General features: G+C 42.5%; 1 protein-coding gene across 1 annotated transcript; it reads left to right on the forward strand.

Moving 5' to 3' along the window:
* The first annotated feature begins 9541 nt into the window (after positions 1–9541).
* On the forward strand, positions 9542–11383 carry LOC129846545 (equistatin-like). The gene is made up of 5 exons (XM_055914486.1): positions 9542–9606; positions 10107–10170; positions 10856–10987; positions 11098–11196; positions 11276–11383. Exons 2-4 carry the CDS (start codon positions 10119–10121, stop codon positions 11178–11180), a joined length of 267 nt encoding a protein of 88 aa, XP_055770461.1. The 5' UTR covers positions 9542–9606; positions 10107–10118; the 3' UTR covers positions 11181–11196; positions 11276–11383.
* The last annotated feature ends 8610 nt before the right edge of the window (positions 11384–19993 follow it).

The following is a 19993-nucleotide window of genomic DNA, read 5'->3' on the forward strand; positions in this document are numbered from 1 at the left end:
TTCTGATTTTTAAAATGTTTTACAGGGAAGACAATATGTAAATCTATTAGCTAACCACGTTAGCAAAAGACACCATTTTCTTTGTCCACCATTTTTTCTCTCCACCAGTAGCTATCACCAATTCGGCCAAATAAAGATATTGATAGCCACTAACCAAGAAAAAACCTCATCAGATGACAGTCTGATAACATATTTATTGTATAGGATAGGTTTTGTTAGAAAAATGTGCATATTTCAGGTAGAAATCCTAGTTTACAATTGCACCCACCATCACAACTCGACTAGAATAAAAACAGAGAGCAACGTGTATTACCAATTTACTCATCATAAAACATTTCTTAAAAATACACAGAGCACAGCAATGGAAAGACACAGATCTTGTGAATTCAGACAATATTTCAGATATTCTAAGTGTTTTACAGCGAAAACACAATAAATCGTTATATTAGCATACCACATGTGCAAACGTTACCCGAGCATTGATTCAAGGCAAAAAGAGCGATAGCGTTATCATCACCAAAATATATTAATTTTTTCACTAACCTTCTCAGAATTCTTCAGATGACACTCCTGTAACATCATATTACACAATCCATATAGAGTTTGATCGAAAATGTGCATATTTAGCAGCACAAATCGTGCTTACACAATGGAAATAGTGTCCAACTACTCAAGCAATCTGCCCGGCGCCATGTTGGAAAGACACCTATTTTTATCAAAAGCTATTCATAAACTTGACTAAAAAAATACAAGTTGGACAGCAATTGAAAGACAAATTAGTTCTTAATGCAATCGCTGAATTACATTTCTAAAATTATCCTTACTGTGCAATACAGGGTGCGCCAAAGCGAAGCTACACAAAAAAAAAATCTATATATGCGTTTAACATTTTTCAACACAACAACGATTTATCATCATAAATAGTTCTTACTATGAGCTTATCTTCTATCAGAATCTTGGGCAATGTATCCTTTCTCCGGTCTAATCGTCTTTTGGTCGAAAGATGTCCTCTTGTTCTGTCGAAATGGCCACTAACGTTCGGCATGTACTGGAAAAGTGTCCAACTCTTCAAAGTGAGTCACAAAGAAATGCCTCAAAATCGCACTAAACGGATATAAATTGCTATAAAACGGTTTAAATTAACTACCTTATGATGTTTTTAACACCTATAACGAGTAAAAACATGACCGGCGATATATTACTGGCTAAACCAAAGCTTGGAAAGAGGCCAGTCCGACGTCCATCGTGCGCCAAGCGCAGGGAAGAAAAGACATGTACTTCCACTCTTTGGTCTTTTATACAGGCCCTGATTGCGCAATCGACTCCATTCAAATTGTCACCACTTACTGACATCTAGAGGAAGGCGTAGGCAGTGTTTGTATCCCCATAGCATTCACAGGGACAGGGACATGACCTGGGACCAGAGGCCAAGATTTCTGAAATCTCACTCCATATCAGGAAAAGTGCTGTAGAATGAGTTCTGTTCCACTCAGAGACATAGTGTTTTCTATCCAATAATAATAATAATAATATGCATATTGTACGAGCAAGAATTGAGTACTAGGCAGTTTAATCTGGAGACCAATTTATGCTAAGTCGAAACAGCACCCCCTATATTCGCAAGAAGTTAAACAATGAGAAAGGCACCTATTCTTATCGAAAACTATTCATAAACTTGACTAAAAAAATACAGGTTGGACAGCAATTGAAAGACAAATTAGTTCTTAATGCAATCGCTGAATTACATTTTTAAAATTAACGTTACTGCGCAATACAGGGTGCGATAAAGCAAGGCTATACTGCAAGTAAGGCGTCTTATGCATTTGACGTTTTTCAACAGAACAATGAATTATCAGCATAAAGACTGCTTACTATTAGCTGAGCTTCCATCATAATCATGGGCAAGGTGTCCTTCCTCCAGAACAATCGTCTTTGGGTTGAAAGATGTCCTCTTGTCCGGTCGAAATAGCCGCTAATGTTAGCCGCCAACTGGAGAGGTGTCCAACTCGTGAAAGCGCATGGCAAAGAAATCCCAGAAAATCGCAATAAACTGCTATAAACTGCTAAGTCGTTTTAAATTAACTACCTTATGATGTCTTTAACACCTATAACGAATAAAAACATGACCGGAGATATAGAACTACTAAGACGAAAGCGTTTGCAGGAAGCTATTGTGATGTCTTCATGCGTCAGGCGCACCGTTGAAAAGGAAGGTACAATCCACTCCATTCAAATTCTCCCCGCTTACTGACATCTAGAGGAAGACGTATGCAGTGCATGTAGCCCGATGGCTAACATGGGGACTTATAAACTGACCTCAGAACAGGGACCTCGATTTCTGAAATCTCACTCCCTGACTGGAAAAGTGCTGCAGAATGAGTTCTGTTTCACTCAGAGAAATAATTCAAACGGTTTTAGAAACTAGAGAGTGTTTTCTATCCAATAGTAATAATACTATGCATATTGTACGAGCAAGAATTGAGTACGAGGCAGTTTAATTTGAGAACGATATTTTACAAAGTTGAAATGGCGCCCCCATAGGCTCAAGAAGTTAAATTCACACAGGACACCTGATAAGACAGGAGAAATACTCCAGATATAACAGACTGACCCTAGCCCTCCGACACAAACTACTGCAGCATAATTACTGGAGTCTGAGACAGGAGAGGTTGGGAGACACAGTCCGACTATACCCCCGGTCAGGGCCAACCAGGCAGTATATAACCCCACCCAATTTGCCAAAGCACAGCCTCCAAACCACTAGAGGGATATCTTCAACCACCAACTTACTACCCTGAGACAATGCCGAGTATAGCCCACGCATATCTCCACCACGGGCCGAACCCGAGGGGGGCGCCAACCCAGACAGGAAGATTACTTCAGAGACTAAATCCACTCAAGTGATTCACCCCTCCTAGGGACGGCATGGAAGAGCACCAGTTAGCAAGTGACTCAGCCCCCATAATAGGGTTAGAGACAGAGATTCCCAGTGGAGAGAGGGGAACCAGCCAAGCAGAGACAGCAAGGTTGGTTCATCGCTCCAGTGCCTTACTGTCAGCATCACACCCCTCGGCCAGCTACACCCAATCATTGGACCTAGTGAAAAGATGAGTCGTCAATAAAGAGTTAAAGGTCAAGACCGAGTCTACGCCTGTCACATGGATAGGCACACCATTCCATAAATATTGAGCTATATAGGAGAATGCCCTGCCTCCAGCTGTTTGCTTAGTAAATCTAGGGACAATAAGGAGGCCTGTGTCTTGTGACCGTATTGTACGTGTAGGTATGTACGGCAGGACCAAATCGGAAAGAGAGAGGAATAAGCCCATGTAATGCTTGGTAGGTTAGCAGTAAAACGGTACAGTTTTATTTGAGATGACACTACAACCATCATGATTAATTGTCAGATCCAACAGAAGATCTCTTTGTTTCTAGGGATCTCTTTGTTTCTATCTCTTTGTTTCTAGAACTAGCATCTATGTTTTGTCTGAGTTTCAAAGTATAACATTTGCTGCCATCCAGTTCCTTATGTCTGAAACATAGGTTTCCAGGGAGGGCAATTTTGGGGCCTCACCATGTTTCATCTAAATGTACAAATGTGTATCGTCCGCCAAGCAGTGAAAGTTAACATTATGTTTCCGAATGACATCACCAAGAGGTAATATATTATATATATATATATAAAGTGAAAACAATAGAGGTCCTAAAACGGAAACTTGAGGAACACAGAAATATACAGTTGATTTGACAGAGGACAAACCATCCACAGAGACGAACCGATGTCTTTCCGACAGATAAGATATAAACCAGGACAGAACTTGTCCGTGTAGATCAATTTGGGTTTCCAATCTCTCCAAAATAATGTGGTGATCTATGGTATCAAAGCAGCACTAAGGTGTAGGTGTAACCGATGTGAAATGGCTAGCTAGTTAGCGGTGGTGCGCGCTAATAGCGTTTCAATCGGTGACGTCACTCGCTTTGAGACCTTGAAGTAGGTGTTCCCCTTGCTCTGCAAGGGCCGCGGCTTTTGTGGAGCGATGGGTAACGATGCTTCGTGGGTGACTGTTGTTGATGTGTGCAGAGGGTTCCTGTTTCGCGCCCGGGGCGAGGGGACGGACTAAAGTTAAACTGTTACATAGGAACACGAGGACAGAGGAAGAACCATGGTCTGACACCATTAAAAGGTCATTTACCACCTCCACGAGTGCAGTCTCAGTGAGTTGGACCACAGAGTTAAGAAAAGCAACCAACAAGTGCTCAACATATGTGGGAACTCCTTCAAGACTGTTGGAAAAGCATTCCAGGTGAAGCTGGTTGAGAGAATGCCAAGAGCGTGCAAAGCTGTCATCAAGGCAACTTTGAAGTATCTCAAATATAACATATATTTTGAAATATAACATATATTTTGATTTGTTAAACACTTTTGTTTACTACTTGATTCCATATGTGATATTTCATAGTTTTGATGTCTTCACTATTATTCTACAATGTAGAAAATAGTAAAAATGAAGAAAAACCCTTGAATGAGTAGGTGTGTCCAAACTTTTGACTCGTGCTGTATTTATCAACTTTCCTAATATTAAGAACATTGCTTATATTTCCAACAGGAGTATAGCCTACCTGGCTGGCATGAAAATGAAACAAGGGAAAATAATAATCCATTCGCTATTTAAGTGCATAGATTAAATGTATTTTTCCCCTGCCCGATTCGAGTCAGGTGCAAGATAATTGTCCTTTCTAAATCAAAACAAATGTCACAACTATTTTTTAGTACATGTTTTTAAATTTTTTATTTCACCTTTATTTAACCAGGTAGGCTAGTTGAGAACAAGTTCTCATTTGCAACTGCGACCTGGCCAAGATAAAGCATAGCAGTGTGAACAGACAACAACACAGAGTTACACATGGAGTAAACAATAAACAAGTCAATAACATGGTAGAAAAAAAGAGAATCTATATACAATGTGTGCAAAAGAGCAGAAAAGTAAATAAATAAAAGCAGTAAGGGGGGTGAGGTAGGTAAATTGGGTGGGTAGTTTACAGATGGACTATGTACAGCTGCAGCGATCGGTTAGCTGCTCGGATAGCAGATTTTTAAAGTTGTTGAGGGAGATAAATGTCTCCAACTTCAGAGATTTTTGCAATTCGTTCCAGTCGCAGGCAGCAGAGAACTGGAAGGAAAGGCGTCCAAATGAGGTTTTGGCTTTAGGGATGATCAGTGAGATACACCTGCTGGAGTGCGTGCTACGGGTGGGTGTAGCCATCGTGACCAGTGAACTGAGATAAGGCGGCACTTTACCTAGCATAGCCTTGTAGATGACCTGGAGCCAGTGGGTCTGACGACGAACATGTAGCGAGGGCCAGCCGACTAGGGCATACAGGTCGCAGTGGTGGGTCGTATAAGGTGCTTTAGTAACAAAACGGATGGCACTGTGATAAACTGCATCCAGTTTGCTGAGTAGAGTATTGGAAGCTATTTTGTAGATGACATTGCCGAAGTCGAGGATCGGTAGGATAGTCAGTTTTACTAGGGTAAGTTTGGCGGCGTGAGTGAAGGAGGCTTTGTTGCGGAATAGAAAGCCGACTCTAGATTTGATTTTGGATTGGAGATGTTTGATATGAGTCTGGAAGGAGAGTTTGCAGTCTAGCCAGACACCTAGGTACTTATAGATGTCCACATATTCTAGGTCGGAACCGTCCAGGGTGGTGATGCTAGTCGGGCGTGCGGGTGCAGGCAGCGAACGGTTGAAAAGCATGCATTTGGTTTTACTAGCGTTTAAGAGCAGTTGGAGGCCACGGAAGGAGTGTTGTATGGCATTGAAGCTCGTTTGGAGGTTAGATAGCACACTGTCCAAGGAAGGGCCGGAAGTATACAGAATGGTGTCGTCTGCGTAGAGGTGGATCAGGGAATCGCCCGCAGCAAGAGCAACATCATTGATGTATACAGAGAACATGCCCTTCGATTTGACACACTGAACTCTGTCTGCAAAGTAGTTGGTGAACCAGGCAAGGCAGTCATTAGAAAAACCGAGGCTACTGAGTCTGCAGATAAGAATATGGTGATTGACAGAGTCGAAAGCCTTGGCCAGGTCGATGAAGACGGCTGCACAGGAATGTCTTTTATCGATGGCGGTTATGATATCGTTTAGCACCTTGAGCGTGGCTGAGGTGCACCCGTGACCGGCTCGGAAACCGGATTGCACAGCGGAGAAGGTACGGTGGGATTCGAGATGGTCAGTGATCTGTTTGTTGACTTGGCTTTCGAAGACCTTAGATAGGCAGGGCAGGATGGATATAGGTCTGTAACAGTTTGGATCCAGGGTGTCTCCCCCTTTGAAAAGGGGGATGACCGCGGCAGCTTTCCAATCCTTGGGGATCTCAGATGATACGAAGGAGAGGTTGAACAGGCTGGTAATAGGGGGTGCGACAATGGCGGCGGACAGTTTCAGAAATAGGGGGTCCAGATTGTCAAGTCCAGCTGATTTGTATGGGTCCAGGTTTTCCAGCTCTTTCAGAACATCTGCTATCTGGATATGGGTAAAGGAGAAGCTGGGGAGGCTTGGGCGAGTAGCAGTGGGGGGGGCGGGGCTATTGGCCAAGGTTGGAGTCGCCAGGAGGAAGGCATGGCCAGCCATTGAGAAATGTTTGTTGAAGTTTTCGATTATCACGGACTTATCAGTGGTGACCGTGTTACCTAGCCTCAGTGCAGTGGGCAGCTGGGAGGAGGTGCTCTTGTTTTCCATGGACTTTACAGTATCTCAGAACTTTTTGGAGTTAGAGCTACAGGATGCAAATTTCTGCTTGAAAAAGCTGGCCTTTGCTTTCCTGACTGACTGCGTGTATTGGTTCCTGACTTCCCTGAACAGTTGCATATCGCGGGGGCTCTTCGATGCTATTGCAGTTCGCCACAGGATGTTTTTGTGCTGGTCGAGGGCAGTCAGGTCTGGAGTGAACCAAGGGCTATATCTGTTCTTGGTTCTGCATTTTTTGAACGGAGCATGCTTGTCTAATATGGTGAGGAAGTAACTTTTAAAGAATGACCAGGCATCCTCAACTGATGGGATGAGGTCAATATCCTTCCAGGGTACCCGGGCCAGGTCAATTAGAAAGGCCTGCTCGCAGAAGTGTTTTAGGGAGCGTTTGACAGTGATGAGGGGTGGTCGTTTGACCGCAGACCCGTGGCGGATACAGGCAATGAGGCAGTGATCGCTGAGATCTTGATTGAAGACAGAGGGGTGTATTTGGAGGGCAAGTTGGTCAGGATAATGTCTATTAGGGTGCCCATGTTTACAGATTTAGGGTTGTACCTGGTGGGTTCCTTGATGATTTGTGTGAGATTGAGGGCATCAAGCTTAGATTGTAGGACTGCCGGGGTGTTAAGCATATCCCAGTTTAGGTCACCTAACAGAACAAACTCTGAAGCTAGATGGGGAGCGATCAATTCACATATGGTGTCCAGGGCACAGCTGGGAGCTGAGGGGGGTCGGTAGCAGGCGGCAACAGTGAGAGACTTATTTCTGGAGAGATTAATTTTTAAAATTAGAAGTTCGAACTGTTTGGGCATAGACCTGGAAAGAATGACAGTATGACAGATGAAATCAAGAATAGTCTGATGGGTGACAATATTAGCCCATCACTTGGGAATGATGCCCAGTGTAAGGCAAGAAGCAATGCATAACTTTGTTTTGCAACTTTTTCAAATCATAGTGCCACACCTCATGTAGCCTAGCCAATAGGCCTATATGTTTTGATAAGGTTTGTGTAGCCTGGCGAAGTCAACCCAGCACAGGACAAAACATTATTTGGGGTTGTTTGTACTGTCGAAGCTTATATGTAAAATAGGATCATGTAGAAGGGAAATCACCACAAGAGGAAGTCACCATGATGTCATATTCAGTCTAAATCACAATCAAGTGAAATCCATCTGTTGGTAAAGTGCATAAAAACAATCTGAGAAGTGGCTCTGCTTAAACACACTGTCCACGTGATACCTTAACCCCACATGGAACAGTAGATCCTCACCCATACAGCAGCTTTAAATAATGTAATGATTAACTCCACAACGTGTCTCTGGGAGCACTGGTATTCAGCTAGCAAGAAGCTAACATCCTCATGTCAATCCAAAGTAACGTTGGACCCACGATGGATTTCAGTAGCCCTCCAGTGTAATTGCTTACTCTTACACGCTGCGCATGTACAATGCCATAACTGCTTGCACACCTTATTTATGAATCTCTTAAAGGGGCAGTGCCATCTAGTGGATATAAATGAATACAACTATGCAATTTAACCACCTGGCTACATTTGTATTACAACTAAAGTGGCCAAATAACCTCTTTACAATGAGTGTAGATTCTAACTGGCATGCACATGCAGCGCATGAGTTTCACGTTTGGGGAAGATCATTTTCACCCCAAAAATATAATTTTATAACAAAAGCATTAAATGCATAATCATACTATGGGGTTGGCTGAGTCCTATTGGGTGGACTGAGTCCTAGTGCGTTAGCTGAGAACTACTGCGTAGGCTGACTAGTACTGCGTGGGCTGTGTCCTAGCACGTGAGCTGAGTACTACTGCTTGGGCTTTGTCCTAAAGCAGTCCGGCAGCCTGGGATAACAGGACACTATCATTCATCACACCTTGTCACTCTTTTGCAGTAAAATCTCATAACCCAAGGAGTTCTCTGCAGCTACCACCACAACATCTATTTTCTGTAATTTATGTTCCATTTCTGCGGTACAGTTGATAACCATGACTATGAATGCTAAGAAACCAACCTTACTGAAACACGTGTTATTCCTATCACTCTCTATTGGCCTCGGCATACTCACAGGGAGCCTCTCAGGATCCCTCGAAACTGGACCCATCTTCCTCTACTACTCTCTTCACTGCCTATGAAGATACCTTCATAGAAAATGACTCAAGTAAAAGTGAAAGTCACCTAGTAAAATATTACTTGAGTAGTCTAAATGTATTCGGTTTTAAATATACTGAAGTATCAAAATTAAATGTAATTGATAAAATATACTTAAGTAGCAAAAGTAGAAATCATTTCAAATTCATTATATTAAGCAAACCAGATCAGATGGTACCATTTTCGTGTTTTTTTATTTGATTACAGATAGCCAGTGTCACACTCCAACACTCAGACATAATTTACAAATGAAGCATTTGTGTTTAGTGAGTGTGCCAGATCAAAGGCAGTAGGGATGACCAGGGATGTTCTCTTGATAAGTGTGTGAATCAGACAATTTTTCTGTCCTGCTAATCATTCAAAATCTAACGAGTACTTTTGGGTGTCAGGGAAAATGTATGGAGTAAAAAGTACATTATTTTCTTTAGGAATGTAGTGAAGTGAAAGATGTCGAATATATTAATAGTAAAGTAAAGATACCCCCAGAAATGACTTGAGTAGTACTTTCACATAGTTTTACTTTATTTCTTTACACCACTGGATAATGGCCGACATCGGAACTCTCATTGGGTTAATGAGGCAAATAGTCACACCTGTGACAGGTCCTTTAAAAGGAGAGGTGGAAGAAGTAGACCATAACTCACAGACAACAGAGAGACAACCAGTGAATCCTGTGGAAGAGTGCAGAAGGTGAGATTGTGACATTATTTAACAGACTAGCTGCCCCTTAATCTTATGTGTCCCCGGTCAAATGTAATGCACTATATAGGTCCCCATTTTGTAGAGTGACACCTACCCCCCCCTGAAATTAAGAGCATAGACTAACAGTTACCTTTGCAGTAAATGGGTAGTCTCTGACTAGATCTAGGATGATTCCCTAATGTAGTGCACTGTGGGCCTTTGTCAAAGGTGGTTCACTACAAATGGAATGAGGAGCCATTTGGAAAAGATCCATATTCCTGTGTGCCAGGCTTATCTATCGTATGTGGTTGAAGAGATGATACCGGAGTTTTGGCAATAGCTTAGTAGTGCCGTGTTGCCCGTACTCGGTTCTTGGGGTCCTCTGGACTGGGTGTAGGAAATGCTGCCTCAGCCGTTGTTTAAGTTTTGTACTTAACACAGGGTTTCCATAACCTCTCCTCTAGTACCAACAGCCATTCCAGATTTAAAATGCTCTCTTTCTCTCTCAGGAGACTATCACAATGGCGACATTGACCATCATTCTGCTTGTCAGCACAGCTTTTGCTCTAGGAGGTGAGTTACATACTTCACACTTACTCACCAACATTTTAATAAAACATTAGTGGGTGCTCTGTCCTATTCACATTAATGTTTCTTTTCATAACCCGTTGTCCCTTGGACACCCTCTGAGAGGGCAGCCATTATCAACTGTGACACTGGAGAATTTAAGGTTTTGTTTTGCTCAAGGGCACAGACAGATATTTCAACTTGTCATCTCAGGGATAAAAACTAGCAACCTTTCAATTACTGGCCCAACTCTCTAACTGCTAGTCTACCTGCCACTCCTCGAGTTCCAGAGATGTATATTGGTGTCTAGATGCTGGCCTGAGGTATTCTGATATGAACTGTTTCATACATTCAACTGGATGTATGATTGGATTGTCTAGCAACTATCAGGAAATAACACTGATACAATTTACCCCCACTCTCAGTCTTCGTTTCATCAGCTGTTATACAAAAGACAGAAATGGAATTTAGCCTGCATAGGGCTTTTAAAAAAGTAGCACAATTTCAGTATTTAGCTAGTTAGTACGTAGGTTAATTCTGAAGTGGAACCCTAATCCGTATAAACTACTTCTGACTAGGGGGAGTAGGGTCCCAAATGGGACGCAAACCAAGATTCTGGGATGTATGTCCAGCAATGTATATTATGTCCATACATTTTGTCCACATTACAATGTTTGTTACCTGTGTCCAGATGCTACGATACGACCCAAGACCCCATGTGAGCGTGCTAGAGATGCCGCGACACATGGCCCAATTGGAGCCTACATCCCAACGTGTGACGCCGCAGGACAATACACCCCTAAGCAATGTTGGGGCTCTGCAGGTGAACACGGACGCACATACACACTAAATTCTCCAATTCAGTTGAATGTGACACTTCAATGTGTTAGTGTAATATGTCTATTGTTTATGGAACATGTCTATTTCTGGTAGGTTACTGTTGGTGTGTGACCAGTACCGGACAGAAGATCCAGGGTACTGAGACTCCACCAGGCACTGCTCCAGTCAACTGCTAGCAACTGTTCCACCAAGGTGTATATACATACTCATACACTAAATGTTACTACTTTGCAGCTGATTCTGGATGTTAATGTTATGTCTGTAATTGTAGGTGAAAGGCGTTGGAAAGAAGATGTTGAAATGATTGACAGTTGTCTTTACTGTACTACAGGAACTGATTCACATCCCATATAAACAGATTAAATGGTTGAATTACTTACTTTATTGTTGGTGTGATAAATTGTTCAGGATATCTGAACCAATCCATTTCTGGGAAATAGAGGAAGTAGGACTGTTATGGTGACTGTATTACCACTACATTGGCAGTTACAGGACATTAAGGCAATGAAATACCACGTGACCATGGAGTAATTGGGCTTCTCCAAGCTCTGATGCTGGTGATGGTCATTAGTAGTCTACCACACTTGTTAACTGCCTGGTACTCAGCACTCTATTGTCCCTCTAATCACTCTGACATCATTGCAAATGTAATTTGAAAATCTAAATCACTTCATGAGTTCATGTTGGCCAACATTTCTATAAGCTATGCAATTGGGTGAGAACAGCCTGATGGCTTCTATTAAAAAGAGGAGGATCCCATCTGCTTCTACAGGCTAAAAATACTATATCAACAGTACCAGGCAAGTTTTAACACACCTACTTATTCCAGGGTTTTCAGTTATAATATTTTCTACATTGTGGAATTGTCAATTATGGATTCATATCTTAAACAAATCAAACTATATTGAGATTCTTCAAAGTAGCCACCCTTTGCCTTTACAGCTTTGTACACTCCATGCATTCTCTCAGCCAGATTCGTGAGGTGGTCACCTCGAGTGCATTTCAATTAACTCAACATTTATTTGACACATGCTAATTTTAGTGTGTAGCAATGCTAGTTCCGACAGTGTATTATCTATCAATTCCCCAACTACCTAATACACATATCTAAAGGTGTGAATATGTACATATAAGTATATGGACAAGGTGTAAAATACACGTGATAAAAGTAATGTAAACAGAGGCATTGTTTAAAGTGGCCAGTGTTTGGGTCTCAATGTAGGCAGCAGCCTCTGAGTTAGTGATTGCTGTTGAGCAGTCTGATGGCCTTGCAATAGAAGCTGTTTTTCAGTCTCTCGGTCCAAGCTTTGATGCACCTATACTGACCTTGCCTTCTGGATGGTAGCTGTGTGAACAGGCAGTGGCTCGGGTGGTTGATGTCCTTGATCTTTTTGGCCTTCCTGTGACATCGGGTGCTGTAGGTGTCATGGAGGATAGGTAGTTTGCCCCCGGTGATGCGTTGTGCAGACCGCATCACCCTGTGGATAGCCTTGCGGTTGAGGGCGGTGCAGTTGCTGTACCAGGCTGTGATACAGCCCGACAGGATGCTCTCTGGTGCGTGACGTTGGTGTACGTTTATCATATTTTTACAGGGACAGTGCACATTAATCAACGTTTCAGTAAAAGTGACGGTTTTAGCCAGCTGGCTAATTTTCAACCGCAGTCCCTGGGCAGGTTATTAAAAACAATTACAATATAGAAAATAATTGAGCAGTGAGCACACGCAGAACAACATAGGGCAAGACAGAGCATACAGACAGAGCAACATAAGATAAGCAAGATGTAGCATTCAGACAGCAGCAACAGAACAAAAAAGCAGCAAGACAAAATTCATAAAAGCAAAAAATTGTTTCCACACCTCACAAGCTTAGGGTCTTAATAGTCAGTGGGTACAACATCTCCAATGCACTTCCTTAAAAATTCACTCACATAGTCAGCGTATAGGTCAATGTTATTCTCTGAGGCTGACCGGAACATTCCAGTCCGCGTGATCAAAACAATCTTGAAGCGTGGCTTCCGATTGGTCAGACCAGCTTTGACTGGTTCTCGCCACTGCTGCATTCTGTTTGAGTTTCTGCCTATAACACGGTAGGAGCAAGATGGTCGGAGTTGCCGAAGGGAGGGCGGGAGAAGGCTATGTATGCATTGCGGAAGTTAGAGTAGCAGTGGTCGAAGGTATTGACCCTGCTCATAGCGCAATCAATATGCTGGTTGAATTTAGGTAGCCTTGTTCTCAAATCTGCTTTGTTAACCTGTTTGGCGTGCAAGCCTGACGTCGGTACACTTATGACAACAGCCAGCTCAAAGTGCAGGGCGTGAAATTCAAAGATTTTTTTTAAATATTTAACTTTCACACATTAACAAGTCCAAGACACCAGATGAAAGGTACACATCTTGTGAATCAAGCCAACATGTCTGATTTTTAAAATGTTTTACAGGGAAGACATATGTAAATCTATTAGCTAACCACGTTAGCAAAAGACACCACTATTTTTACTCACCAGTAGCTATCACCAATTCGACCAAATAAAGATATAAATAGCCACTAACCAAGAAACAACTTCATCAGATGAGTCTGATAACATATTTATTGTATAGCATATGTTTTGTTAGAAAAATGTGCATATTTCAGGTATAAATCATAGTTTACATTGCAGCTACAGTCAGAAATTGCACCGAAAGCAGACAGAAATTACAGACACCAACGCCAAAAAACTAAATACTCATAAAACATTTCTGAAAAATACATAGTGTACAGCAATTGAAAGACAGGCATCTTGTGAATCCAGCCAATATTTCAGATTTTCTAAGTGTTTTACAGCGAAAACACAATATAGCGTTATATTAGCTTAGCACAATAGCAAACATAACAACAGCATTGATTCAAGGCAAAAATAGCGATAACGTATAAACCACCAAAATATATTAATTGTTTCACTAACCTTCTCAGAATTCTTCAGATGACAGTCCTGTAACATCATATTACACAATGCATATAGAGTTTGTTCGAAAATGTGCATATTTAGCGGCACAAATCGTGCTTATACAATGAGAATAGTGTCCATAACGTCAAGCAATCTGTCCGGCGCCATCTGTAAAGGCACCTATTCTTATCGAAAACTATTCATAAACTTGACAAAAAAAATACAGGTTGGACAGCAATTGAAAGACAAATTAGTTCTTCATGCAATCGCTGAATTACATTTTTAAAATTAACCTTACTGCGCAATACAGGCTGCGATAACGCAAGGCTACACTGCAGGAAATGGCGTCTTATGCATTTGACATTTTTCAACAGAACAATGAATTATCAGCATAAATAGTTCTTACTTTTCGATGAACTCCCATCAGAATCTTGGGAAAGGTGTCCTTTGTCCAAAATAATCGTTGCTAGGTTGGAGAACGTTGTCTTCAACGTTGCAATTAGCAGTAAACAATAGCCATGTGGGCCAGAGATTCCCAACTTCCTACAACGTCACGAAAATAAATACCCGAAAATCGCAATATACTGACAAACTGATATAATTCGGTTTAAAATAACAACATTACGATGTCTTCAACACCTATATCGAATAAAAACAGAGCCGGATATATCTAGGAACTAAAACGGGAGCTTCTAAAATGACATGCCAAGACCCTCCCTGCGTCAGAGCGAAGAGTGGAAAGATGGGACACTTCGGTTCCAAGCAATTTATAACCTTTGGGAACTACGTAGAAACTCCATTTCAACTCTCCCTATTCGCTGACACCCAGTGGAAGGCGTATGCAGTGCATCTCAACCAAAAGAGGACAGGCAAATTAATACACAGGTCTCAGAACAGCCAGCAAAATTCTGCATTCTGACATACACATAGGAAAATTGCTTTAAGTCGAGTTCTGTTTCACCCACAGATATAATTCAAACGGTTTTAGAAACTAGAGAGTGTTTTCTATCCAATAGTAATAATAATATGCATATTGTACGAGCAAGAATTGAGTACGAGGCCTTTTTGAAATGGGCACCTTTTATCTGGCTACTCAATACTGCCCCTTGAGCCCAAACAGGTTAAAATACCCAGCTACAATAAATGCAGCCTCAGGATGAACGGTTTCCATTTAGTATAGAGTCCAGTGAAGTTCCTTGATGGCCGTCTTGGTGTTTGCTTGAGGGGGAATGTACATAGCTGTGACTATAACTGACGAGAATTCTCTTGGTAGGTAAAATGGCAGCCATTTGATTGTATGGAATCCTAGGTCGAGTGAGCAGAAGGACTTGAGTTCCTGTATGTTGTTCTGATTACACCATGAGTCGTTAATCATGAAGCATACACCCCCGCCCTTCCTCTTCCCAGAGAGGTGTTTATCTCTGTCGGCCCGATGCTTGGAGATGTCACGTTCTGACCATAGTTCTTTTGTATTTTCTTTGATTTAGTGTGGTCAGGGCGTGAGTTGGGTGGGTATAGTCTAGTTTTTCTGTTTCTATGTGGGGTTTCTTGTTTGGCCTGATATGGTTCTCAATCAGAGGCAGGTGTTAGTCATTGTCTCTGATTGGGAACCATATTTAGGTAGCCTGTTTTCTGTTGGGTTTTGTGGGTGGTTGTCTTCAGTCGTTGTGTGTCTGCACCAGATAGAACTGTTTCGGTTTTCACTTTGTTGTTTTTGTATTTAGAGTTGTTCACTTCATTAAATAAGATGAACAATTACCACGCTGCGCATTGGTCCTCTGATCCTTCAAACTTCTCCTCCTCAGACGAGGAGGAAGACGACAACCGTTACAGGAGAAGCCCGGTGGCTGAACTGATTCCGACGACATATTCCGATAGAGCCATGTTTCCGTGAAACAGAGAATGTTACAATCTCTGATGTCTCTCTGGAAGGGAACCCTTGCTCGAATTTCGTTGACATTGATGTCAAGAGACTGGACATTGGCTAGTAGTATAATCGGGAGCGGTGGGCGACGTCCACGTCTACTGAGCCTGACCAGGTGGCCTCTTTGCTGTTTTTGGGTCGGCTACTGGAATTAGATCCATTGTCCTGGGTGGTGGTCCGAACAGACATTCCGCTTCGGCAAAGTCGAATTCTTGGTCGTAGTTTTGATACGTTGACGTTGCTCTTATATCCAATAGTTCTTCCCGGCTGAATGTAATGAGACTATAGATTTCCTGGTGTAACAATAGAAGAAATAATACATTACAAAACAATACTGCATAGTTTCCTAAGAACTCGAAGCGAGGCGACCATCTCCATCGGCACCATCTTCACAGGTGCGCCTTGTTCATTTGTGGAATTACTGTACTCCTTATTGCGTTTGAGCCAATCTGTTGTGTTGTGACATAGTAGGGGTGGTATACAGAAGATAGCCCTATTTGTTAAAAGACCCAAGTTTATATTGTGGCAAGAACAGCACAAATTAGCAAAGTGAAATGACAGCCAATCATTAATTTAAGACACGAAGGTCAGTCAATGTGGAAAATTTCAAGAACTTTGAAAGTTTCTTCAAGTGCAGTTTCAAAAATGAAGCGCAATGATGAACCATGCTCTCATGAGCATTGCAACAGGAAAGGAAGACCGAGAGTTACATTCGATCAATCAATCAAATGTATTTATAAAGCCCTTTTTACATCAGCAAATGTCACAAAGTGCTATACAGAAACCAAGACTAAAACCCCAAACAGCAAGCAATTTAGATGTAGAAGCACGGGGGCTAGGAAAAACTCCATAGAATGGCAGGAACCTAGGAGAGACCTAGAGAGGAACCATGCTCTGATGGGTGGCAGGTCCTCTTCTGAACAGTTGAAACTGGAGCAGCAGCACGACCATATGGACTGGGGACAGCAAGGAGTCGTCAGGCCAGGTAGTGCTGAGGCATGGTCCTCAGTCTCACGTCCTCGAGAGAAGGGAAAGAGAAAGAAAGAGAGAATTAGAGGGAGCATACTTAAATTCACACAGGACACCTGATAAGACAGGAGAAATACTCCAGATATAACAGACTGACCCTAGCCCTCGGACACAAACTACTGCAGCATAATTACTGGAGGCTGAGACAGGAGGGGTCGGGAGACACAGTCCGACTATACCCCCGGACAGGGCCAACCAGGCAGTATATAACCCCACCCAATTTGCCAAAGCACAGCCTCCAAACCACTAGAGGGTTATCTTCAACCACCAACTTACTACCCTGAGACAATGCCGAGTATAGCCCACGCATATCTCCACCACGGGCCGAACCCGAGGGGGGCGCCAACCCAAACAGGAAGATTACTTCAGAGACTAAATCCACTCAAGTGATTCACCCCTCCTAGGGACGGCATGGAAGAGCACCAGTTAGAGAGTGACTCAACCCCCATAATAGGGTTAGAGGCAGAGATTCCCAGTGGAGAGAGGGGAACCAGCCAAGCAGAGACAGCAAGGGTGGTTCATCGCTCCAGTGCCTTACTGTCAGCTTCACACCCCTCGGCCAGACTACACCCAATCATTCGACCTAGTGAAAAGATGAGTCGTCAATAAAGACTTAAAGGTCAAGACCGAGTCTGCGCCTGTCACATGGATAGGCACACCATTCCATAAAAATTGAGCTATATAGGAGAATGCCCTGCCTCCAGCTGTTTGCTTAGTAAATCTAGGGACAATAAGGAGGCCTGCGTCTTGTGACCGTATTGTACGTGTAGGTATGTACGGCAGGACAAAATCGGAAAGAGAGAGGAAGAAGCCCATGTAATGCTTTGTAGGTTAGCAGTTAAACATTGAAATCAGCCCTAGCCTTAACAGGAAGCCAGTGTAGAGAGGCTAGCACTGGAGTAATATGATGCCTTTTTGTGGTTCTAGTCAAGATTCTAGCAACCGTGTTTAGCACGAACCATAGGCGGAAATCCCAGGGGGGACGGGGGGGACACGACCCCCCCATCCTGGGAAAAATATGATTTGTCCCCCCCAATATATCACTGTAAACATAACTATGTAATTTCAGTAATATTAATAATACGCAATGAAAGCACTTGTGCTGATTATAGACACTTAATAGCGCGTTTTTAAGTTTCACAAGATTGCGACCCCCCCGCCCTTTGCCTCACAATGATTTGATCCACTGCCAGTTCTTTAGCTTGCAAGGTAATAGAGGGTTCGTATCTACTGTCCGAAAGGCACTCAATGTACGTAACTGACGTGAGGTAATCCAGTCAATCGCGCCATAGCAATGTATATATTTTTTTAATGTTGCAGGGTTCACACACTAGCTGAATTTGCAGAGCTAGCGCGCAAACTAAAGCAAACATTAACTATCAAGCTAGCTAGTACCTATTCCATTTATGTGGCGTCGTCAAATATGGAATATTTGCTATCGTCAGTTTATTCCAAGATTAGCATGCAGCTGTAGTGCTTCAAAGTCCCTGTGATAAGGTTAGCGATAAACTGAAGTCCAAACTGAACAGAACTACACTCTCTTATACCATTGTCTTAAATATATTTAATGGTCTCGTTGCAAAAGCTAAATTGTCGCTAGTGATTTTTTTTTTTTCACCTTTATTTAACCAGGTAGCAAAGATTATAGCAAACACCACAGAAACGGAATTGGTGCTCGCTAGCTTTGCAAATTCAGCTATTGTTGGAAGCCTGCCAATATGAAAGAAACTGTGTTAAAATTTCAAAACGTTGAAGCATGTGTTGTGTAAATGTGTTGCAGCATGTGTTGTGTAAATGTGTGTGTGTGCAGCTAGACCGGCCAGCCAGCCAGCCAGGTAGAAACATGTCAGAAAAAAGTAAAAAGACGGACATCAGAGTATTTTTCAGTACACCAAAACACAAAGTAAGAACTCTAGTAGCCTAATATCTCAAAGACGAGTTGATAAAATGTTCATAAGAAAGAAGTGAAATGCTAATGGAAATGTTTCACAATGATGTCATTAGGCAGAGCAGGCAACAGATGGCACACAGACAGCAGAGCTGGGGACAGATATGCAGGGTCAGATTGGCAGAGACAGGGAGTCTCAGGTAAGTTTGTTGAGTCTTTGTTTGGCAACATTATGAAAGGTTCTCAATTTTTTTGATTTGTAAAATAGGGACATAATTGGAAAATGCCATGGATACCCCCACTCAACTTAAACTGGTGACGAAACTAAGATTTGTTTAATGCAATGGTATTGCTGTTGTGATTAATTGTGTAGTTTTGGGTACCGGTAGTTAGGAGTACAGCAAACACCTTATTTATTTTCTAGGAGACAGACTGAGTCAGTGAGGGTGGTGAAAGGGAAAGAGCCAAGGAGAGAGACTTCAGAGGACAGTGTCACAGCCACGGCAGGACCAGGTGTCACCCTTGTTGCCAGCAGCACCAGTATAGGGGACAGTGGCACAGCATCGTCCAGTTACCTCAGTGATGGCACAAAACCAATCAGCCACACCCACAATTTATAGAACCGCAAACAGAGTGTTGACGTTTCAAGAGAAATGGTTTCGCGATTTCCCCTGGCTACATTATAATCCATCAATAAAAGGAGTGTTGTGTTTTCACTGTAGCCAAGGGTTTTCAAGCCAGCCATCTTTTGGCCAAAGAGCAGATGCTGCCTTCATTAGTGCAGGATTTAGGAACTGGAGAAAAGCCATTGAAAAATTCACAGCACATCAAAACTGCCAAACCCACCGCCACTTGTAACTGTAACAGCACGCCAGCTAAATCCAATCAGTGTCCAGTTATCCAGCGCGTGGGGTAAACAGCAGGAGGACGCAAGGCATTGCTTGATGAAAATTGTTAGTTCGGTGCGGCATGTAGTAAGACAGGGACAAGCCTTTAGAGGCCACACGGATGACAGTGGGAATTTATGCCAGCTTTTGAAACTCAGGGCAGAAGAGGATGATCCCATTTTACTGAAGTGGTTAACAGAGCGTACCACAATGTACACAGGCCCCAAAGCACAGAATGAAATTCTGAACATCATGGCCAATACAGTCATTTGAGGCATTGCAGCTGAGATTAGGTCTCTTCCGATTGTACAATTTTCATTAACTGTTGATGGTACTC

The sequence above is a fragment of the Salvelinus fontinalis genome, unplaced genomic scaffold, assembly GCF_029448725.1.
Source record: "Salvelinus fontinalis isolate EN_2023a unplaced genomic scaffold, ASM2944872v1 scaffold_0584, whole genome shotgun sequence".
NCBI classification, from domain to species: domain Eukaryota; kingdom Metazoa; phylum Chordata; class Actinopteri; order Salmoniformes; family Salmonidae; genus Salvelinus; species Salvelinus fontinalis.

Coding starts and splice junctions, on each gene's coding strand:
- LOC129846545 (XM_055914486.1), top strand. CDS start 10,119: ATGGCGACATTGACCATCATTCTGCTTGTCAGCACAGCTTTTGCTCTA. Junction 10,171..10,855: donor CACAGCTTTTGCTCTAGGAG/GTGAGTTACATA, acceptor ACCTGTGTCCAG/ATGCTACGATACGACCCAAG. Junction 10,988..11,097: donor GCAATGTTGGGGCTCTGCAG/GTGAACACGGAC, acceptor TATTTCTGGTAG/GTTACTGTTGGTGTGTGACC.